At 40.3% G+C, this 25,551-nt stretch overlaps 1 protein-coding gene across 1 annotated transcript in view; it reads left to right on the plus strand.

Moving 5' to 3' along the window:
- LOC147017924 (broad substrate specificity ATP-binding cassette transporter ABCG2-like) overlaps positions 1 to 25,551 on the plus strand; it is a 226,472-nt gene that overhangs the window by 162,312 nt on the left and 38,609 nt on the right. Inside the window, exon 12 of the mRNA XM_085897017.1 lies at positions 22,215 to 22,369. Within this exon, the coding sequence (XP_085753143.1) occupies positions 22,215 to 22,369 (155 nt within the window). The remainder of the gene's footprint in view (positions 1 to 22,214; positions 22,370 to 25,551) is intronic.

The raw sequence follows: 25,551 nt of genomic DNA on the forward strand, positions 1-25,551 counted from the left end.
TAGCTGACTAAAGGAACCTGTATGTTGTGTGCAATCGAATTCCAAATTCGTAACAATACAACCGAACACTATCAAACATTTTCCAGAAGAAATAATTTACGAGTGTAGCGTTTGTGTTATTCGCAACCTTAGTGAATGCAAATTTACACAAGAAGAAACTTTCGGCTATATTCAAATATGTTTGTTGATTATTTATTTCAAAACTTTTTGTTCCATTTGTATTCCAGTCTGTTCCAGTTATGGCATTTACCTTGAAGTAGTGTTCTTTTTTAGTAGTGTTTGAGATGACAATGGTACCATCCAAATCATAGATACTATCAATTGCTTCCATACTTGTATTTATTTCAGAAAAAAAGATGTTCAAACTTTTGAAACCCTGACCCAAGTATTTTAATTAATTTCTGTCGTTCTTGGGAAGACGACTGAGTTTTGGCTTTCTTAATTTCTTTTATTGCTTTCAATTTATGAGATTCCTTTTGGGCATCTTTTATGCTCTTTACAGCACCTGCTACATTTCCCACAGCAGAAGCAGTTGAACCAATTAAGTCTTTATGTTTTAGAATAGTTGAACCTATACCCATTAGAGTATCAAGTATCCCATCTCATTTTTTTCTAAATTGATGTCCTACACCCCTTTGTCTCTTAGGCTTATAGTATCCTCTACCAAGATACATAACTTCACCTTTATAGAAGAGGGAAAGGAACATCCCATCCCCTGTAATTATGTTATATTTTCCCAACTTGTGTTTCCTCACAATACCCATTGTATTTATTTGTTGCAAAATTTCACGTAGGTGAATTCTGATGGATATAATTTCTCCATAAAAAGAAATCATGCGATTATGTTGGTCGGTTATCTTAAAATTCACTCTGAAAATGGTTTTTCAATCTGTCTCGTGGCTTTTATATCTCAAAATAGTTGTATTATATCTTTTAAAAAAAAAGTTTCAATCTTTTTTGAGAAGAAACCCAATAACTCTCTAAAATAATTTTCAATTGTGAAATCAACCTTGTAGTTATTTTTACGTTTAATCGTTGATTTTTGAAGTATGTTTTTGAATATCTACAACAATATTTTTTGGTTCATCCTGGTGTTCGCTTCGTGGTTTGGGTGATGGCTTGGGATCCTAGGGTCCTGAGTTTGAGGCCCGTTAGCCACTGAATTAACACCAGGGGTGTTAACTCAGCCTGTCATCCTTCTGAGGTCGGCGAAATGAGTACCAGTGTGTACTGTTCCCGGTGTATGCCCCGGTCAGAATAGGTGTACCATACCCCTGTGTGTCGAAAGAGGCGATCAGGGTTGGTGTCAGGAAGGGCATCCAGCCATAAAAACATTGCATCAAGAAGGGAACCATGATTGCATGGAGCCCGAAAAAAGCTAACCCCTGCTCCGCATGGAAATATGGTTGAAAAAAGGCTGGGGAGAGGCGGGGGGGGGGTCATCACCCTGTTCTTTCATAGGGCGAGCAATTTCGGAAGATATTTGAGAAATCTCATATGCTCCGGGTGAAACTGTTATCGTTTTGTATCCACTTCCTAGATTATAACTAAACTTATTGTTTTTCTCTGTGATATTAAACAAGGTATTATTAGTTTCCATAGACAATAAAGACGCCTCATATTATTTTCTTGCAATTAGTTGTAGTGGGAATAGAAATGAGGATGTTTGGTCGATTGTTGTGAAATTAAAAGTAAGGATTGTGTTTCTCATCTTATTTAATATAAAATAAAATATCTTTGTATTGACATTTATTAATTATTTTCATATTCATCAACTGGTCTAAAATGGCTGATACTTCATTAAAATAATTATTTCCAGCCTTCTTACTACCTAACAACAATAACAGTCTATTAACTAATAGTGATGGGTCATTTGGAAGAAAACTAACACCTGAACCAAGCCTACTTAAAGCCTGAATAATGTGTTTCTCCTTCTCATTCTTCCTACTTTTACCAAATATATTGACCCTATAATTAAGAGAGTCCAGCAAATCAATATATACTCTATCATCCTTATTTTTCATATCCAATGGTTTATCAAAATACTTTGATTCATCACTCACAGTTAAACCTTGTCTTCCATCTTTTGTTTGAAGAAACATTAATCTCGGAGTTAGTTTAACAGGGGGTTGAGCAGAACTAAAGAACCTTAATTAATCATTAAATAACAATCCCTTTTCTTTAACAAGATGAAATATTACTGGTTGTTCTGTTGGAGTGAGTCCTGCTTTGGTTTTTGAATTTGCTGAATATACAATATAATCAGGGGGTGATTAATCTCTTCCAGTTGTTGAAATAATCCTTCATCCTCATCTTCTAATTCTCCTATATTCTCGAATTCTTCCTCCATCATTTGACTGAAATCTTTTCACATTTGAAGTTTTTTAGGAGTATATTCTATTGTGGGAACTGTGGAAGCAACTATAATTTTTTCTTGGGAAGTTTTTAAAAGTGCTTAAAAAAATTTATCTTGTTTTCTTTCAAAAGATTCTTCACCCTTTAGTTTCTGTCTGCATTTCTTCTTTATGTCTTCATGTTGTTTGACAACTTTTGAAACCAACTCTTGTGTTCCTTAAATCTTCTTGCTCTTTCTTTCGCATCCATTTATGTAATGGAAATTATCATTTACTGAATTATAAAGGTCAACAGGGAAATTTTCCTTTTCTTCATCATTAAAGTAGATGTGTTCAAATAAATCATTTTCTTTAAATATTTCATCATATTTTTTTTGTTGACATTAATACCAGTTGTAATTTCTTCTTCACTAATACTTGTATCTCTGCTTTTCATACATTTGTGTTGAGTTTCTTCATCAACATCAAAACCTAATGATAAAATCTTAACTCCATGAGATGTTTAAATCTTAACTCAGATGTTTAATAATTTGTCTCATTCCTTCTGGATTAGTTTCTAATATCCCAAGACCACCAGATTTTAGTTTCTTTTACTCACTCTTACAATGTGAATATTTTGTTGTACCAAGAGAAACCTCCTCAAATATTTGACCTTAATTCCTCAATCGCATATGTTCCTCTTCTAAGATTGTTTATAAAATAAAAAATATATCCCTTAATATCACACCTTGTTTCACAACAACATATTTATATTTTTCAGTGGTGTGCTTCATATAATCCCCAAATTCCTTTTTTAGCTCGCCTGTTCAAAGAACAGAGAGCTATAGTGATACCCTTGGCGTGAGCGTGAGCGTGAGCATCAACGTCAGCGTGAGCGTGAAAATGTTAACGTTTTTGATGCATGTTATTTCCTTTCTCATGTTTTTATCTACCTACTATTTTTTACTGATTACAATATACAAATACATATATTGCTTTAAAATTATTTGGATCAGACTTCACTGCAATGCTTTATAAAAAATATTATTAGACTAGTCTTTTTAAAAAACGATAAATGTATAAACAGGCGAGCATTGGGTGGCTTTGACACCAACTCTCTGGTACTACATAATGTAGAACAATTTTCTCTCCAAAAATTGTTTATATCCATTGAATTTAACTTGAATAAAATTAATGTATTAGCATTGTTTCTTATTGAGTGATGAGGGAGTTGAAAGTATGATTGACTAAGATCAATACAATTACAAGAAGAATGTTTCCCTCATGTGTAGGAGCTCACCATTTCCATTTGGTTTCTCTCATTAACACAATCATCAAAGATACGAGGTTCTTTTTTGATTGCCCAAATCTTGGGGAGAAGGTATATCATCCATATTATCATGAAGAATACAAGTTATCGGCTTTGATTTATTTTTATATCTCTGTGTATCAGAAAATAGTTGTATTATATCTTCAATGTTGTAATCATTGAATTTTGTTTTGAAGTTTAAATAAACCGATTATATCTTCTTTTTGAAGACAAGCATTAAAACCTTGTGAGAGTAGTTGTTACTCAGGTTGAAAACTTGACTTTGTGAAAATTATTAAATTATCATAATCTAAAAAGTTGGGAGTAAGGAGCATCTTCAAAAGTAAGCAGGTTTTTCCACATCCGCTTGAACCAACTATGAGACATCTTAATGAATTTGGAAGATTTTTATGGTTGTTAAATTTTATCTTATTTTCCCAAATGGGTAAAAAATCATTCATTTATATATTTGGAAAACAGGTTATTAATTTTTTTTATTTGCTTTTTTAGAAACTCTATGTTTTATCCGAAGTTCAGGTTTAATTTCAAGATAATCCATTATTTTATTGAAGCAATATCTTGTGTTGATATTTCCCTGAAAATGGCAATCGTTTATAATATAAATCATCAATCCACGAAACATGACCGTCATTTGTTCAGTCTCTTCTCTTGTAATCGAAGGTGTATTATCACCCTCACACTTTACATTCATTTCTCGAATCAATCTTGTAAAGTAATTCATTTTTGGTGTGAATCTCAAAGAATTATATTCCTTTTTATTATCATTAAATAGAAGATAATCACAGAATATACATTGTTTATGGACTTCTGACTCTGTGTTTAATCCCACTCTATCACATGCAGGACAATTCTCAAATTTGTCATGTGGAGAATCAGACAACTCGAGGCTCAAGATCTCGTATACTATTCATATTTATAAAGTCAAACTTTACTTGAAACAAAATTCATCTTCGGTATCATCTTCGGTACTTTCATTGGTGCTTTCACAATCATCTATAAAACTACTTTCACAACTATCGCTTGAACACAAATTCTCGGTATTATAACTGTCTTCTGTTCCAACAGAGATACTATCATTACATTCATCATCTTCAAAATCTTCACTTAAAAAATGACTCGTATTTAGTTAGTAGAAAAAACATTACTATATATATATATATATATATATATATATATATATATATATATATATATATATATATATATATATATATATATACATATATATATATATACTTTTTTTTCATTAACAGATTCAACTACGACATTTTTTTGATGAAGGTAATTGTAAAATGGTCCTTAACTACGATTGAATGAAATGTCATTTCACCTGATATATTAACATCCTTTATTTCATCAGGATTTACATCTTTTGGGTTGTTGAAAAAAATACAAATTTCTCCTTGCGTATTGTTGATGGTCTTATCTTTTCTTTCTAAAGCTTCATCCATGAGGTTTTTCTTTTTTGATACTTTTTCTTGTTTCATTGCTTTTTCTAGTTTTGAATATATTGCCAGAAGGAGAGGAGAACTGGTGTTAGAGCTACTTTAATTGATGTTCTTCCAGATATACTAAAAGCCCTTCCATTGAAGGAAATTGAACAACTCATATTATTCACCATAATTGTTTTTATCCAATAGTTATAATATATATCTTTATTCAAGTTAACATCCTCGACATATTTCTCAGTATCTTTTACAAATGAAGAGATTGATTGAAACTTCTCTTTTGTGTCTTGATGCATTGTATTTATTAAGTGAAAAAGTTGGAGGATAAAATGGTTTTAAGCACAGTTTCACCTATAAATTAAACAGAATTTTCATCAAGAAAATTACATTTTAAGCAAAGTTTTGTTTTATAAATATGGTGAATACAACGTACTGCGACATTTGTAATCATGAATATCAATGTTATAAAAAAACACCTTCAAACCAACAAACACACATTCAATCTTTTCAGACAAATATCTCCACTTGACCAAGAAACAAAACATTGTGATAGATGTGATAATAATATTCTTTAAAAAATAATAATAGACACCTTCAATCATACAAACATAAGAAGAACTAGAGTGGGAACACTCGGTAGAGTGCAAAACCTCCGCCGCCAATACTGCTAGGTCACTTAAGTGAACCTGATATCCTATTCATTGTCGGTCAAAACGGATCAGACTCTACTGAACCACGATTGAATAAACTAAACTAGATCGACGCGCATGTAGAAATGCCAAAAAAAAAAATCGAAATTTTTTTGAAAAAAACGTTGCAAAATTTCTGGGTTTTTTTCTCTAACAATTTTTTTGTTGTTGGAAATCACTTAAAACATGTAGAAATGCAAAAAAAAAATTCAAATATTTTTCAAATAAAATCGAAATTGTTTTGAAAAAAAGTTGCAAAATTTTGTTTTTTTTTTTCTCCAACAATTCTTTTTGGGGGGGGGGTGGTTGGAAATTACTTAAAACATGTAGAAATGCAAAAACAAAAATTCAATTTTTTTTTCAAAATGGCCACCATAGCGGCCCTGGTGGACTTTGGACCAAGTCCAAAATCTAATGGCATGATCCTTGGACCATACCTAATCCCCCCACCAAGTTTCGTCGAAATCCGTCCAGGAGTTTTTCCGTAATACTGTTCACAAACAAACAAACAGACAGGGGTGAAAACAGAAACCTCCGTCCATCTTCGATGGCGGAGGTTAATGAAGAAAGGGAATGTGCCACTAAATTCTCCATTGAAAACACTGCTGAGGCATTTAAAAGACATAAAAATAAGATTGTTTCGATTTCAAGACCCTGGACCATCTTCAATCATTGAAGCTGTTGATATGGTTAGACAAAGTATTGAAACTATAATTAAAAACACATGAAGTGGAATGAAAACTTTTAAGTTTTCTTTGGGAGTAAAATTGAATATGGAAAAAGGTGATTAAACTACTCCCTATATGAGGACAAACCCTCACTTTATCTCATCATTTCAAGATTTTGTAAGATGTGATATTTACAATGAACTCCAGAGACAAGAACAAGATGTTGCTAACACTTTAATTTTTTACACTTCCATGACCTAATCTGTTGAACTCTCTCATACATTAATATTAACAACAACAACAACAAAATATATATATATATATATATATATATATATATATATATATATATATATATATATATATATATATACCCAACAACAACACGCTCACCTTCTCCCGATTCTGCTTCTTCTTCTTCTTCCTTTTAACTTCCTCCTCGTCTTCTTCCTCGATTTTTTTTTTTTTACACTTCCATGACCTAATCTGTTGAACTCTCTCATACATTATTTTTAACAACAAAAACGATCTTATAATGCTTCATCTTCCTCTCTCACACATGTGGTACTCTTTACTGTTTCACAATGCACTACTCTTCTGCTATTTTAACAGACTGCTCTCATTTCGACCTCTCCTTCATTCCTTGCCTTAAAAATCCAACTATTACAGCGCTTCTTCTCTCCATGCTCTGAATTCGCCTTCATTGCATCCATCAAGAATTGTGTTAAATCGCATCTCTGACCTAAAACTTTTAAAAACCACAGTTTGCCATGGATGCTCGCTTTCCATCAACCATTCTTTTTTTCCAACTTCAGTGCCAACTCACCCCCTCACCCCTCACTCTCACTCTCAAAGCAACCATCCCACTCTTCTCCCTCCAAGCCTCCCTCTCACCTCTCTCAAAAATTCCCCCTCACCTTTCTCCCACCTTTCATCCCCCTCACTCTTCCTTCTCAAAGTTTCCCCCCCTCTCATCCAACAACCTGCCTCCCTCCACTGCCCTCCCACCTCCCTCTCTTCACTCCCCCCCCTCAAATCCTCAACTGCCTTCTTCCTTGTCTCTTGTCCCACCTCTCCCCCACCACCACAGAGCCTTTTCTCCTCCTCATTCGGCCCCCTCCCCTCGCTATTCTGCAATACCCCACACTCCTTCAGCAACCCTCCTTACCTGCCCCCCTCGTCCCTTGTCCTACCCTCCCCTTCCCCCTCCACCTCCTGCACCCAAAGCCTCCTCCCCTTCCTCTTCATTAAAAGTGTGGACCTCAAATATCCGGGGCCTTCGCTCAAACCTTTCAGATCTTTCCATACAGGTTGCCACTGACAAACCAGACATTATCTGCCTAACAGAAACTTTCCTCTCCCAAGACGTGTCTGACTCCCAAGTATCTCTACCTGGTTACTCCCTCTTACGGTATGACAGACCTGAGCCTCGTCCTGGTGGAGGTGTTGCTCTCTTCATCAAAGACTCTATTCCTCACTCTCCATGCACTGCTCTCACTCCCCCACACCCCCAGGAATACCTCTGGCTTCGGCTTCCCCTCCACTCCCACCTCATGTTTATATGTGTACTGTACCGTCCACCGAACAGTGATGACTCCATCTACACCTCACTATCCGAAAACATGGACCATCTTCTATCTTCTCATCCAAACTCTCTCTTCCTCTTATGTGGTGACTTCAATTGTCATCACGCCAGTTGGCTAGGTGTGGGTACCTCTCTCACCTGCCATGGCACCTCAGCAAAAGCTTTCTGTGACTCATTGGGACTGACTCAATCAGTCAACTTCCCGACCCGGATCTCAACCAATGGTACTCCATCTCTTCTGGATCTGATTTTGACAAATTTCCCTGACAATATCTGCTGCTCTTCCTTCGCTCCAATTGGTTCTTCTGACCACGTCCTTGTCAAAGTTTACATCTCTCTGGCTGTTATCAGAGAACCACCTCACCGCCGTCGAGTCTGGCATTTCACTCAAGCCGACTGGCAGGGTCTCCGAGCAGCCATCAAACTTACAGACTGGTCTCCTATCACTACTTTCTCAAACATCAACTCATCCTGGGAATTCTTTCAAAGAAACTTGCTCTCCCTCTTGCACAGATTTATCCCCTCTCGTGTTCAGTTGTCTTACCCTTCCTCCCGCCCTTGGTTTACTGAAGCTTGTGGCGAGGCAGTTGTCCTGAAACAACTTGCCTTTTCCTCATGGAAAGCAAACCCAACTGAGGGCAATCTCAGTTCTTTCCACAAAGCTCAGAACAAGTGTGTATCTACCCTCAGGAGAGCCAGAAAACAACATCTTTCTCATCTCAAGTCTGAACTCTCAAACCTCTCTCCCTCCTCAAAATCCTGGTGGCATTTAATAAAATCTGTTTCTGGTGTATGTTCCCCCTCCATCCCTCCCTTACCTCAAATGGCCGCACTGCTGATTCCACACGTGATAAAGCTGAATGTCTAAACTCGGTGTTTGCAGCTAAATCTTGTGTCCTAAACCCATCACTATCTCTACCCACTTTACCCAGTCGCACCCAACTGTCCCTGGACTCTGTATCCTTTTCTCCTGACAAGGTAGAGAGCTTGCTTTCAAACCTCGAGTCAGATTCTGCAACCGGTCCAGACGGCATCAGCCCACATGTCCTCAAAGCCTGCTCTTCTGCTCTTGCTCACCCTCTCTCTGTTCTATTCACCCTCTCATTTGCCCAAGGTCATCTGCCATCTGCTTGGAAATCTGCTAACATCATTGCCCTGCATAAAAAAGGTGCAAAAACAGATCCCTGTAACTACAGACCAATCAGCCTTCTCCCAATCATCAGCAAGGTGATGGAATCCATCATCGCTTCAGACATGAAATCCTTCCTCTTCTCCAATGGCTTGATTTCCAATCATCAATTTGGTTTCAGACCAGGTCACTCTACCCTGGATATGCTGCTTCTGCTCTCCCATCAATGGATGGAGGTCCTCAATGCCAGACAGGAAATCCGAGCTGTATCCCTGGACATATCACGTGCTTTTGACACAGTCTGGCACCCTGCCCTACTCACCAAACTCTCTTCCCATGGTATTCAAGGCCATCTCCAGTCATGGCTCGCAGACTTCCTCTCCTGTCGCAGTCAACGTGTGGCCCTAAATGGAGTTCTTTCATCCCCTCTTCCTGTGCAGGCTGGAGTTCCTCAAGGTAGCGTTCTGGGCCCTGTTCTTTTTCTGGTTTTCATCAATGATCTCTCCGACTCTCTGGAAAATCCTCTATTTCTCTTTGCCGACGACTCCACCCTCTGCCGTACCATCTGTCATCCCTCAGACCGGCAAGCAGCAGCTTCTTCGCTCACTGCAGATCTGGATAAAATCACAAACTGGTCCAACACGTGGAACATGTCTTTCAATCCAGACAAATCTCACACTCTCACTATGTCTCTTCGAAAGGACCGTTTACAAAACCCCCCCATCCACTTTCTCAACAATCCTCCGGAAGAAGTCTTTTCTTTCAAGCTTCTAGGTCTCACTATCTGCCATGACCTTTCCTGGGAAAGTCACATTTCCAACCTCGCCCCAAAAGCCAGTCGCCGACTATGAATCCTCCGTCGTGCTAAGTCCTTCCTCGGCCCTCTTGAGCTCCTGAACACTTACAAAGCTTTTGTCCGTAGCCTGATGGAGTACTGCTCTCCCCTCTGGGCTGGTGCTCCTGCCTCCCACCTTTCTCGGCTTCACGCTGTCGAAACCAGGGCATTTAAGATCATCGGCATCTCCCGCAATGAAGCTGAGTCTTTGGGCCTCTCACTCAATCACCTCAGGTTGGTCGGTGGTCTTTCTGTCTTCTACCGACTCCTCTCCAGCCTTGCCCCCCCTGCTCTCTCTGCGATTTGTCCCCACCACATTTCCACAGGGCGCTCAAGGTCCGCCAACAACCCCCTTCTGGTAAAACTACCAAAATCACGAATCACTGCTCATCTTCACTCTTTCATTCCTCTTTTTCCCGCCTTTGGAATAAACTTCCTCACTCTATTCTTTCCCATTCTTCCCTCCAGGCTTTCAAAACAGCTGTTCACCACCACCTCTTATCTTCCCCCATCCAAATCCTCGATCTTTTCTACCCCCGATAATCCACCCAAGCCCACTTCCTTCATTTCTCCTGCTTTCCTTCCTGAAAGTCCCCGAAATGTCCATCTTCTCTTCGCCATGTTCCCCGTCCCATCCCCATCCCTCTCCCTTCCACAGTTCACCTAATGTGTCTGTTCCCCACTGTTTTGTCCCTTCCACTCCCGCCCCTCTTGTCTCATGCCTCCTTGCTGTGAGTTGTGTGTTCGCTCGCATACGAGCCTCGACCAAGGTATACAAAAAAAAAAAAAAAACACTAGCAGGTAGTGGATTTGCTATTACAAAAATAATCTTTTTAGATATACACATATTAAAATCAAATCTTCTTAAAGCTTCTTCTTGTATTGATTTACCAAAAGAGATAAAACTTAAGAAAGTGGTTGTTAATATCCAAAACAAAGATAAAAAATGTTTTCTATGGTCTGTTATTGCTCACTTACATCCTCCACAATGGAAACCTGAATGGGTTGAACATTATAAGAATCATGAGAATACATTAAATGTTAAAGATTTAAAGTTTCCAATGTCATTGAAAGATATTCCTAAATTTGAGAAAATGAATAATCTATCTGTTTATGTATATGGATTAACAGATACAAAGTTCAGATATTAAAAATTTCAAACAACTATAAAAATGATGAATCACACATTGACCTTCTCTGCATAGCCTGCTCACTGGTTAGGGTGGCAGCTTCGAATCCCAGGGTCCTGAGTTCAAGCCCCGTCGTTCGCTGAATTAATACACCAGGGGGGTTGACTCAGCCTGTCATCCTTCCGAGGTCAGCGGAATGAGTACCAGTTCCAGTGTGTGTACTGGTAGAAGGGCACTGCATCAGCGACACAGTCGCGCTTCAAGAAATTATAGCTACCCCGGCAGCTAACCTGCCATACAACCACCACCACCTTCTCTACTTTACTTCAAAGACAAAATCACATAATGCTGTCATCAAAAATTTATCAAGATTAACCAATTCACAACTATACAAGATAAAATGTAAAACGTATCCTTGTAAGAGATGTCTCAACTCCTTTCATACAAAAGAATGATTAAATCACCATTCGAAATATTGTAATAATCATAAATCAACAGTAATCAATTTACCAAAAGCAGGTTCAAACATATCATTCAAGGATTTAAAACAAATCTATAAAACATCCGTTTGTGATATATGCTGATTTTGAAAGTATCCTTGAAAAGATAGATACTGTTTCTCCAAATCCAAATAAATCATACACAAATAAATATTAAAAACATACTCATTGTGGTTTCTGTAATTCTATCAAATCATCTGTTGGTGATTAATACAAGTTAGAACTTTATAGAGGAGAACATGCCTCAGATGAGTTTGTAAGACGATTGGAAAAAGACTGTATAAGACGAAGAGAAATAATGGTTAAAACCTATAAACCAATGTCATTAATAAAGGGAGAGAAAAAGGAATTTAGAAAGAACAGTCTCTCTCATATTTGTGAGGAGAAAATTGAGGGAGAGGTCAAAGTTAGGGATCATTGTCATCTTACTGGAAAATATAGCGGTCCAGCTCATTCCCATTGTAATCTTAATTTCAAGCCCCAAACTGTGTTCCTGTCTTTCTTTACAACAGCACTCACTATGACACACATCTATTTATATATGAACTTTCAAAGACATCTGGAGATATTTCTGCCATTCCCAACACAGATCAAAAATACATCTCATTCACAAAAACAATTCATACATCCCCCATCACCCATATCAGATTTCTTGGCACATTCAAGTTTATGTCACGTCCATTGTCTAACTTAGCATCAAATATTAAAAACTTTCCAAATCTTAAATCACATTTCTCAAATCAAGAAGAGAATGATCTCTTATCACAAAAGGGAATATGTCCATATGACTAGATGGATTCCTTTGATAGGTGTAAAAAAACACAACTTCTTTCAAGGGAAAGTTTTGATAGCAAGTTGAATAAAACTCGTATTTCCGATTGAGATTATACACAAGCTAAAGAGGTTTGGGAGAAGTTTAATATAAAGAATCTTGGAGAATATCATGATTTGTATCTTAAAACTGATGTATTGTTATTGGTTGATGTGTTTGAAACTTTTAGAACAGTCTGTCATAATAAAAATTCTTATGGATTAGACCCCGCTCACTATTACACAGCTTATTACACATGGAGTGCCATGTTAAAAATGACAAAACAGAATTTGGAATTAATCAGTGATATAGATATGCTTTTAATGATAGAGAAGGCTAAAAGAAGAGGAATATCGCAAGTATGTCCCAAGAGATATGCCGAAGCAAATAACAAATATCTTACTGAATATAATAAGAATGAGGACAACTCTTACCTGATGTATTATGATGCTAACAATATGTATGGGTGGGCTGTGTCTCAATATTTACGTTATGGAAAACTTAAATGGGTTAAAGAAAAACATTATGAAAAAGTTTTACAAGACATTGTTGTCTCCTCTCAAAAAGAATTGGATGAAGCTGAAGTTGGATATTATTTTGAGATTGATTTAAGATATCCAAAAGAACTTCATAACAAACATAAAGACCTACCGTATGCCCCTGATAAAGAAAGTCCAACAAAAGAATGGTTAAGTGATTACCAACAGTCATTTAATATAATAGGTAGATCTACAGAAAAACTACTTACTACATTAAATGATAAAGAAAGTTATGTTTTGCATCAAAGGAACTTGAGACAATATTTATCTACTGGGTTGAGAGTGAGGAAAATTCATAGGATTTTGAAATATAAACAAAGTCATTGGTTAAAGAAGTGTATTGATTTTAATAGAAAAAGGAGAACAGAAGCAAAAACAGATTTTGAGGACTTTTATAAATTCATGAAATGTGCTGTATTTGGAAAGACTATGGAAAATGTAAGGAATTGACAAAACATAAGAGTTGCTACATCTTGGAAACAGGTTTCAAAGTTAATTAATAGACCAAGTTTTGAGTGAGCGGAGGTGTTTTCAGAGAACTTTTGTGCTATTCATTTGAAAAAAGAGAGTATTGAAATGGATAAACCCATTCATATAGGAACATCAATTCTTGACTTGTCAAAGTTGTTAATGTATGACAATGACTATAATAATTTAATATTAAAGTATAAGGATAATGTGTCATTGTTATAGATGGATACAGATAGTTTTATATTAGAAATTAAAACCATTGATGTATTTGAAGATATGATTGATAATATTGATATTGGTGCGGATCCGCGCCCACCGGCGTGCGAGCGGCCACGTAACTCGAATCGCGGAACGTCGCCCACCGGACGGACAATCCCGTCGTGGCCCTCTCGGACTAACGCCGGGAACTAGTCACGGGTGGGCCTTTCGGCCTCACCACGATCGTGCCAATCGGCCCCCCGCGTGGGATAGGGTTGCTCGCCAAATTCGACCTACCTAAGTACCCACACGGAGGGTAGACCGGGCGATCGCACCTCGCCGCAGGTCGACTTCGGACACGGGCCACTTTAAGCAACCCGTTCCGTACTATCGGGATAACCGAGCGGTGTTATCGTCAACCTCGACGGTTCGATTAATTATTGGGCGTTTTTAGCCCACGACCAACCCTTTACGTGAAGTAAGATGGAGATTCAATAAAAGAAAAGACGAAGCGAAACGGGAAAAACAGTTCAACATAAAGCACATTTATTCCGCGGCAAACGGAAAGCACACATATACAATCACAACAATTATGCACCAAAAGCAAATGTAAAAGTAACACGACAATTCTGCACAAAAAGCAAATGCAACAAAAGAGAAACACAATGCAGATCTACTACCGACTACCGAGGACACGGCAACACTTACACAGTTTTACTTCACAGACGGCACCGACAACACATATACTCCAAAGCAAAAGAAAAAGGGGCCACCCTCATCGACAAGGGGGAAGACGGGCCTGGGGCCGAGACCGCGTCGAGCCTACCCGTCTGGTGATGAGCCGCAAAATGGCGGCGGCGCCCCGACTCCGCGGGCCTCGCTGGCACTGCCTGGAATGGGGTGGGAACGGGGCCCCCTCTCACACTATCTCAGCGCAGGGGGAAACAGGGGGGGTTTGTTGATGCTCGGGGGGGTGAGGATATCTTGCTGGCTTGGGTCCCGCGACAAGCGACGCCACTGCGACCTCGACCGCATTACCGGCCTCCCCTCTCCGCAGCTCCCCGACTCTGACACGAGCGCCGACCTCCACAAAGATTCTTGGCTTCTACAGCCTCTCCGGACCCCGACTGACTCTCTCGACTGATTTCGCCGCCGCCACAACTCTCCAACTCTTTCCTCTTCTCAACTCTTCAACTCTTCCCAACTGCTCGACTCTTCAACTCTTTTCAACTGCCTCGATTCGCTCCGCGCTCGGCACTTTATAGTGCGACAGGAGAAATCATATGCAGATTTTTGGATCAGGAATGGCTCGCGGGCGGAGCCACGCTCCCCATTGGACAGAGGAAAAGTGGGCGTGAATCATTCTTGATCCGCGAATCTGCATATAGCGATTATACTCCGACGCGCCTGGAGGCGGGGCCAAATCGCCCCACGCTCGCTGATAGGACGGAACAGAAGTGGGCGTGAATCATTCTTGATCCGATTTCTCGGAAAGGCTGGTGTTTTTGCACCCGCTGCTCGGTGCGCGCCCTGTACGAGTCCAGTATCGGTGCCCACAAGCGGCGCGGGAATGGCGGTGATGCGATGGTTGCGAGGGCGAGTTGTGACAGTAAAGGTCGTAGCTGTTGGCGTTGCTGTTGTTGTGAAGCGGCGTTGCGGTTGGTGGTTGGTGTGTGAAAGCGGTTGTGGAGAAGGTGGCTGTGGTTGTCGAGATGCGGTTGGTGGTGGTTGTGGTGGTAGTAATGGCGGTTGGTCCAAAATAAAGATAGTAAAAGAAAAACGGCTATCTAAAAGGGTCGCAGCCCGAATGAATGACATTTATTCCCGCTAAACAACGGGTTTGGGCTAACTACACATATACTTACAGAGATATCTCACCTACGGGACCTGAATGGTGGTTTGCGAATTTCGTCAACCACAACAATATATATATATATATATATATATATATATATATATATATATATATATATATATATATATATATATATATATATATATATATATATATATATGACACAAGTAATTATAAGTCAGCTGATGTGTTGTTTTCATCAATGAATAAAAAGGTTATTGGTAAGTTTAAAGATGAATTGGGTGGGAAGGTCATGAGTGAATTTATATAATTGAGATCAAAGTCTTATGTTTTTACATATATTGATAATAATAACATTGAAAGGTGTGATAAGAAGCTCATGGGAATAAAGAAAAATATAACCAAGGAAACAATAAACTTTAAACATTATTACAACTGTTTAACCTTCAAGAAGGAAGAGTACAGAAAAATGAATAAAATAAGAAGTTATAAATATCAATTATATACAGAAGAGATAAATAAGAAAGCATGAGGAGCTTTTGATGATAAAAGATATATTTTAGAGAATGGAATCGATCGTCTCCCTTATGGTTATAGGTATAAGTGTTAAGATATTGGGTTGGGAATTTTAACGGGTTTCCACCGTCGTTTTTACTGATTTAGAAATGATAGAACAAAGCAAAAACCAAACCAAAGAGTGGAGATGTAATCAGCCTTGGTATTTAAATGGGAAACATAACAGATGTGAGAAATATCAAATAAGTCTTATTGAAGAAATCACTGGGGTCAAAGTAGATAAAACAAATAAGTGGATAAATTAAATTACAAATAAGTTGGAGGATGTAAAATATATATATATATATATATATATATATATATATATATATATATATATATATATATATATATATATATATATATATATATCCTTGAATGGACTGAAAACTTTGATGGTTATCAATTGAACAATGGAAAAACAATTTACTACAATCTCAAATTGATAAGTGGCTCAGGAGGTGGTCAAATAAGAGCATTAAGAGAAGTTTATCATTTCATTTCTGCTCAACAAAGACACTTAAAACAAGAACCAAGTTCCAAGTTATTCTTTGAGAATATACTGAATGGAAATGAATGTTGTAAGAAAATTAAGTTATTCCCTAAAGTATAACATGGACAAATATTCCTTGGTTCGCACTTTCAGTGTAATGAAAATATGAAAGGGAAGAAGCACTTTCATCAGTAAGTCTCAATCTTTCAGTCTCAATTTTACATTTGCTTGTATGGGAGGGGGAGGAAATGAGTCTCCCATTTTGAGCGTTTGGGGCTTGGGTCAGAAAGTTTTTCCCTTTTCCCCCATTCATTTGAATGGGCGTCCCAGAAACCCCATTTATCATCAACTTTGCATCAACTAATGGTCTTGTCGCCATGATGGTTACTATGCCCAAGGATTGCTGTAGCTGTGTCCAATAAGCTGACTCCAATGATAAATGAGGTAACATCGGTCAACGAAGGATTCGTCACTCCATGGGTGTCATTTCCCTGGTCTCTGTATGTGCTCCGACTGAGGCAAGTGATCTCACTTTGAAGGACATATTCTATGCCATGCTCGCATCTGTGGTTGATCAGCGCCCCAGGTGAGATACTCTTCGAGCCTTGGGGTATTTCAATGCATCTTGGTCTTTGGGGGACCAACATTTGTTGCTCCCCATGCGTCTGGAACTGTGAACGTCTGGAACTTGCCTTTGTAAGAAGTCATGGATTGAGGGCAGCTGGTTCATGGTTTCAACACCTACAGGCTCATCGCTGGACTTGGAATTCCAACGCTCATGGTGTGGCAAAGGAGATTGACCTTGTGCTCATTGATGCTCACTGGTGGATGATGGAAAACTGCAGGGTCTACCAGAGTGCTCAGTTCCTCAATACTGACCACAGGCTTGTGGGAACAACTCTGAAGTTGCAGCTTAAATCCAGGAGAATGGTACCATCTCAGACAAGGCTGGATGTTGGCAAGCTCAAGGATGAGAGGGTGGTTGAGGAATTTGCAAACAGGCTGATTGGGGATTTGAGGTTCTGGGTGCTTTGGGGAATCCTGTTGAGTTGTGGAGTGCCTTCAAGACCACCATTTCGATGTTGCTGGTGGATGTCTTGGAACTCACTGTCGGGTAAAGAAGAATTTTGTCTTTCAAGGGATACTGGATACCATTGACCAAAGTCGCAGGGTGAGGCTTAATGGAAGAGCTGAGCTGTTCAGGGAGTTGAGGCATAAAACTGTACGTGTGCTGAGGGTGGACAAGGTGGCCTATGTGTGAGGAATCTGTGAGTGGGCAGAGCATCATCTGTGGTCAAGTGATCCTCATCCTACTTTCAGGGGAATTCACACATTGCATTCCTCCAAGCCCATCCTTTGGTGTACTGCAGTTAGAGCAGAGGGGGTGAGCTCTTTACAGAAGATTCCAAAGTGAAGGCCTGCTGGGCCCGTTACTTTGAGTGGCTGTACCAGGCTGATTCACCAGCTGTTGGGTTGCATGTCAGCAGTGTTACTATCACAATTGCTGACCCTCCAATCAACTGTGATCCACCTTCGTTTGTGGAAACACAGGCTGCGGTGAACTGGTTGAAATGGGTTAAAGCTCCTGGGATCTGTGGCATCCATGCTGAATTTCTCAAGGCTGGTAGAATTGCTGTACCCATGTAGTTGCACGCAGTTCTGTGCTCTGCCAGGAACACAGGTATTCATCCCAACTGACTGGAAGAGGGGCCTTGTTGTTCCTCTCTGGAAAGGTAGGGGTGATCGCCAGGACTGCAACAAGTATTGAGGGGTAACGCTGCTCTCATTGCTGGGCGAGGTCTTTGCTCAGATAATTCTTGATAGGGTTCACCACTATCTGCTTGAGCACCACTGCACAGAGCAGTCAGGCTTTACACCAATTGGGTCAATGATTCACCATATCCTTACCTTTTGGGTCTTTACCGAATGCAGACGAGAGTTTCGGCAGGGGCTGCTTGCAGCCTATGTTGATCTCTGTAAAGCATTTGATTCAGTGAATTGGGATGCCCTCTGGAGAATTCTTGGTCTTCGTGGAGTGCCACCAAAACTGATCAATCTGATCTATACTCTGGTATTGAGAGTGCTGTCAGATTTGGTGATACCATCTCTAACTTATTTCCAGTTGTTACTGCAATTTGTCATGGGTGTGTACCGGCCCCCACACTTTTCAGTGCTTATATGGATTGGATTCTGGGGAGGATGTTGGAGATATCAAGCTATGGTGCATCGTTTGGGAATGTTAAAATCTCTGACCTTGATTTTGCAGATGATGCAGTCATCTTTGCGGAGACTCTGGATATCCTTTTTGGTGCCCTCGAGGTGTTTAATGAGGAGTTAGAGCCCTGGGATTATGGGTTTCCTTGGGCAAACAAAGATCCAGGCTTTCAATGACATCTTGGATGCTGCTGTCTTCTCTGTGCCTGTTTGTGGTGAGGATGTTGAGGTCACAGAGAGATTCCCCAGGCCTGACCCAGACATTTATTGAACTCTGGCTCACAGCCAGCAGAGACATGAATATTACTGGACTCTGGGGTGTGGCACTGTCTATACCTGTGCAGGAGGATGAAAGTCTGAGTCTTCAGATCATTGGTGCTTCCAGTCTTGCTCTATAGATGTGAGACTTGAACTCTGACCGGGGATCTGAGATGGAGACTTTATTCCTCTGGAACCAGGTTTCGTCAGAGAATCCTTGGCTTTCGCTGATCGGACTTTGTCTCCAACGAGCGGTTGCTGAGAGAGACTCAAATGAGATTTGTTACCTGCATGATCCGTGAGCATCAGCTTCTGCTTGCTGTATGGACATGTGGCTCATTTTCCTGGTGCTGATCCTGCTCACCGGATTCTCTCAGCAAGGAAGCCTCATGATGAGGAGGCCGGTGGGCCAACCATGTTCCTCGTGGCTGCAGCACGTTGATCGGCATCTCGAGATGATGGGGATTAGCGAGGCATCTGCTGGGGGATGGCCAAACAGAGCCCCTTGAGTCCTGGCGGAAACTGGATGCAGTGACGCGCTGCTCCAGCGCATGCTCTCATGTTTGACCTGAGGTGTTCTGGTGTTGTATGTGTATGGGTGAGCATGTGTGTGTGCTTGTTGTTTTTATGTTTTCTGTGCACGAACATGGCTTTTACCATGTCCGGGTTGAACTTTAAGAGGTGTGGGTTGTGTGATTTTGGGGTTCTCATTGGTGTTGTACATACGTGGAGGTGTTGTTTGAGATAGTGTTGTTGTTTGTTGCTCACCTTATCCAGCTGCCTGCACTATCCTTTTTTCGCCCTTTACATCAGAGGTGTGTTTTGTGTCGGTATGTCCAGTCTCCCCAGTAAGACCACTCTCTCGGCACTTCACATGCTATGCTTCCGATATCAACCTGTGTTGTATGTTGGACGCTGTGTCCAGGGCACGGGTCCCATCAAAGTTAAATTTGTGGCCGGATTAATGGCAATGACGTGCTGTAGCTGAATATGTCATCTTTCCAAACCTGATTCCTCTATCATATTCATCCAGTCTTTGGTTTAAATTTCTTCCAGTTTCTCCAATGTAGAATTAGTTCCGGTCTCTGCATGACGAATGGTAAACTACTCTGGATTTATCACCAGTTGATATGGTGTCCTTTAGTTTTGAAATGACATTACAGATGGTCTGTGGAGGCTTGTAGGCTACACCAATCTTTGGACTGCATACTCTCCTGCCAATCCTTTCCGAAAGGCCCAATTTTTATGGCAGTACACAGTGCCCAAGTGTGTCTGGCTCCTTTCGTTCTGTCCGTTTTGGTTCTTTGAAGCTGTGGATTATCCCTTTGCTGTCCCATTTTTGAGCAGGACTCCTCAAACTAATGTGATTTCTTTAATTGCATCAGCTTTGGAAGATGACACAGTCCATGCACAAACGGCCAAGGTCCGTGCTACACTGTGTTTGTGGGAGATTAGGTTGCAGGAGTTAAAATCCAGTAATCTGCTTATGTGGGTTGGTTTCCTGAAAGCTGAAGTCTTAAAGAAATCGTCAGGCTTACGGTGAACCTCCACATCCAAATAGGCCAAATTTGGTTTCTTTTTCGATTTCAATTGTGAAGTTAATGCTGGGCAATACCCACCCAATTTGCTCCAGAAGGGGTTCTTCCATCACCAAATTAGTCATAACAGCAGAGACTGGTGAATCCATAGCTGTGCCAAATATTTGTCGAAAGTGTGCGCCGTCAGAGATGACGGTCATGCTATTCAGAGACATCTCCAGCAGGCGAGCAACATCCTCAAGTGGTAGTTGGCTGTTCTGACAAGCCACTTTCCAATCCTTTGAATGGTTCACCCAATTGAAGAAATTTAAAGCAAAAACTGGATGAACATGATCGAGCAATCAGGCTTGAAAGATGACACGGTCAGCTACAACATGTCATTACCTGCAATCTGGCCACAAATTTGTCTTTGATGGGACCCGTGTCCTATATACGACATCCAACAAATGACACAGGCTGATACTGGAAGCATGGCAAGTGAAGCACCGAGAGGGTGATCTAACTCGGGAGACTGTGGACATATACACACAATACACACCTCTGCTGCAAATAGTGAAAACTGGATGGTGCAAACAGCTGGATTAAGGTGAGCAACAAACAACACTCTATCTCAAACACCACTTCCGCATGTATACAATACCCAATGATAACCTCAACAATCACACAACCCACACCTCATCACGTCCAACCCGGACATGGAACCAGTCATGTTCATGCCTACGAAACACAAAAACAACAAGTGCACACACATGCATCACCATATCACGTGCAAGTAAAAACAAAAATGAGCAGAGCAGCCCATCGATGATGTGATTTGACATTTATTTTGCTTGAGGTTTGCAAAATAAATAAAGCACTCCTCCATTTGACCTTGAGCACCAGTACATGAGCGGAAGTGAGCGGTCGTATCAGAATAAAAACCAGACACCTGCCGAGGCTCGGGGTCTATTGGCCTGAGGAAGCCTGCTGTGAAGCGGCTGAAACCATCTGAGACTGGGTCTGCTCCTGCTTATTACTAAAATTAGCAGAGTATATCTCATTTAAATTTGGTTTGAAGCACCTTCTTCTTTAAACATGTATAATCCTAACCACCACAACGTGTGTGCGTGTGTGTGTAAATTGCTGCCGTTAGCTGCTGTCTTCACACATGGGCAGGTTTCTGGAGATGGAATGGAGACCTACTAGGTTTCAAAGTATACCACCTCCATTATGGATCCACATTTCTCCAAGGAAGAAAATCTAAGCCATAAACCAACTCACAATACCTGTATTCCAGTACAGCTGGGGGAAAAAACTGGCCACAATCAGAAATCAATAAACTGTCGAGAAAACTCATTATACTTGTGAAAATGCCAAAGGGCAAAGTCACAGGAAGACCAAATCGGCCTTATTAGCCTGTCCACTGCACAGCGTGAGATGGCTGGGGTTTGTCATCTCTTCGTGTTTCTATCTTGACCATTTGAGTTTTTCTCATCAAAGTTTCAACAAACCCTAATAATGAGAATATGGAGAGTGTGACTTAATGAATTTTACATTTTTTTTAAAGCTGTTCTTTTCATCAAGTTTAGTTTGAGTACAAAGCATATGTGGCCAGGCTTTGCATTTTGAGGTGCTTTCTTCGTATTATGTTGAGAATTGTGCAATGAAGTAATTCAATCTATTTGTGTTGTGAAGGGTTTCAGCCAAAATTGAGCAACTTCTTCATATATCTCATCACCATCATTATGGTTGCTTATGCAACAACTTCAATGGCTTTGGCCATCAGTGCAGGATCGAGCAATGCAGCTGCAGCCCAGATCCTCATCACAATCTCCTTCGTATTCATGATTGTATGTATATTTGAAGCATACAGCTCTTTTGTTTATCCCTCACCTCACACACCCCAACGTGCAAGTAAAACTGACAGTTTCAATAATTGCTTGTAATATCGGCAAGTGATCCTTATGCCTTTACTTTGAATTTTTATCAAATAGAAATGGGCATAAACAATTTATTTGAAATTTATATGTACAGGGCAGCTTGAAAGTTACTTTACCCCTCCCCAGTACACCATTTATTCTTAAACTCCTTTAATATACAGGTTTTATTGTGCAGTACTTACAATAATTTATATGTCATTGTATCTGCATGCACTTCACCATTCTCTTTGCACCACTGAATTTGTCGTCAAGTCCTCTTCGACATCTTGTGTCGCATTTGTGGAGTCTCGTGCAAAAGGGGCCACGACTGCAGCACACAATTCTTCAATCATCCCATACCGATTTGTCGACACTTTCTTTTTGATGAAGTCCCACAAAGAGTTGTCTGGAATCGACGGATCTGGACTATGTGGTGATCACGGCAGAGGAGCTTTTGTGGAGAAGGTTTTACAAAGCATTCGAAGAAAATTGTTTGCACTTGAGCAATTGTTTGGCCTGTGTTTGACATTCCATGCTCTTCGGCATTGGAACAACTTGTGTCCACCATACCGTCTAACTGACAACTGATTCCTGCATCAGTGATTCAGTGTTTTTCATACCACAGCGGGGGAGGGAGTGAGATGTGAGAAATTTTGCAGGGGTAAAGCAACTTTCAGGCTACCCCTTTACAATGTGCATATATGGTGTTTACAAAAAGTGCAAGAAATGGCCAGCAGAAAACGCAAATGCCCAAGCAACTTAAGGTTTTTGTCCAAAAAAAGAAAGGCTCAGAAGGTCCATAAAGTGATCTTCATCAAAGACTGACAGGCCATGTGTACTCAGATCTTAAATGCCATTTTAAAAGGGCACAGCAACACATGGCTGCAACAGACCATGAGACCCAGGGGTTTGTTCTGTTCGCAAGCTGTTTGCTCACCGCTTGCCAAGTGGCTTACTTGATTTGAAGTGCTCAAGCAAGCACTTCAACAGAACGGAGTGCTCGGTGCCACTTAACAACATGGCGGTCTTGAATGTAAACAATGCTATCGTGGAACTCGAACAAATTCTGTATGGGCAGTCGTTTTCAGTTTTACGCTATCCTGGTGACAACTTCTGCAAACAAATTGATTACGTTAGCAGGGGTATGTCTGTGAACATTTCATGGGTTGTAGTATCGTTTTGAATCCAACTACGGTGGTCATTTTTGCGAATATAACGAAGCACCTCTCTTAATACTTGCCCCGTTTGGCAAGCAGCAAGGTGATAAGCTTTCGAAGTGGTTGATTTGGAATGACTGGCTTGGAAAGTGATAGCAAGCCGCTTCCTTACGGAACACATTCAGCCCTTGATCGCTTGCTCCACTTGCCAAGTGACTTGCAAAATGGTTGATATGGAACCGCTTGCTTGGCAAGCAATATCAATCTGCTGCCTAATGGAACACACCCCAGGTGACCATAATGAGAATCACATTGTTTTGGAAAAATCAATTCTCCTGCCTGCAAAGATACTCTTTGAGTGTATGAAGTTGATCCAGGTAGTGGACAAAAAGAATGGAAACACCAATGTAAAGTCACTTTGTCGGGCATTGGGCAACAACGTGCAGCCAGTACGGCCTGTATGCACTGTGGCATAGAGTCCACCAGCGTCTGGAATTCTGCAGGAGGGATATGGCACTATTTTTCCACGAGAAAGTCAATCAACTCACACCTGTTTGATGGAGATGGAAAACGCTGTCTCAGGCATCATTCTGGAATATCCCATAAATGCTTTATTGGGTTCAGATCTGATAACTGAGAAAGTCATGACATATGGATAACATCATTGTCATGCCCATCAAACCATTGGGAGGCACGTGCTCATCATGCTCATCAAACCACAGGGGATCATTAATCACTTGATCTGCAGTTGCTCACCTGCTTTGCCGTGCACTTCAAATTAATGCATGGCTATCACGATCCTAGAGTATGTGCTTCTGCCCACTGCTGTCCTTGACTGATGATGTCTTTCCCTCCCTCAGAGTTACATGCAGACATCACCATGCCGACATTGCTCATGAAACATCAGCAAGTTGATCTGTCTTTGTCACTGAAGCTCCTGCCAAACACGCCCAACAATCACCACTCTTTCAAAGTCAATGAGATCTCCTCTTGCATCCATGCTAGCCATTATTATAAGCAAACAGGCCTGTGCAGCATTTTTATACATGACCCTAAGCGTGCTGGGATGTTATTTGCTTAATTAACACATGGGCCGCACCAACATGAAAGCCGTTGTTTTCAATATACTTGGTGTCCCTCATTTACCCAGATGTTTCCATTTTTCTGTCCACTACCTGAATATAAACTTGAAAAAAAGTTAATCGCCCCTACAAAGTAGTGCTGTTTGTGAAGAATATATTGAATCAAATTCAAATTTAGCTTCAAACAAATGAAAGCACCCTTCATGCAAGGTTGGATTTCCCATTCATCACTAAGCCAAGGCAATTCTGCACATACAGCATGTACAGTGATGTAGGATATCAACTTGAAAACACATTTTCACCTGGTCAATATTTGGAGAAGTGACAATCATTGTGTATTTCTGTTGGTGGACTGCATTATTCTGGTCCACAGAAGACTCAAGTGAAGCCCAAAGATGGCAACTTATTAGGATGAACAATGTTGGGATGTCCTACAATGGAATCAGACATCAACTTTGCTTCCATCAGACTTATCAGCAGATTGATCCACAAGCATCAACAAACCTATGATGTTAAAGCCAGACCTCCATCTGGAGGACTATCATTGAACTTTGACAGAGAAGATACAGCTCTGAGCAGGCTTGTCAGATGTATTTCTTTTGCCAAAATCAGTGTTGTGGCATGAATGCAATCTCGCTCAGAGAATTTCCATGAGAACTGTCCGGAACCGGGTTACAAAACCAGTATTCCAATAAGACACCCTCTTCTCATCCCAGAACACACAGCAGCTCACTTGTCATGGTACTTGGCACATGAACACTGGCATCTCAAATCCTCAGAGATCTATTGGTATGGTGACAGCTGATTTCTCCTGAATGGGACTCAACGGAGAAATTGGGTTCAGCAGCAATCTGACAACTTATACACCCAATCA

This window comes from Eptatretus burgeri, chromosome 10 (assembly GCF_056783735.1).
Source record: "Eptatretus burgeri isolate ZD-2024b chromosome 10, Ebu_testis_v1, whole genome shotgun sequence".
Lineage (NCBI taxonomy): Eukaryota > Metazoa > Chordata > Myxini > Myxiniformes > Myxinidae > Eptatretus > Eptatretus burgeri.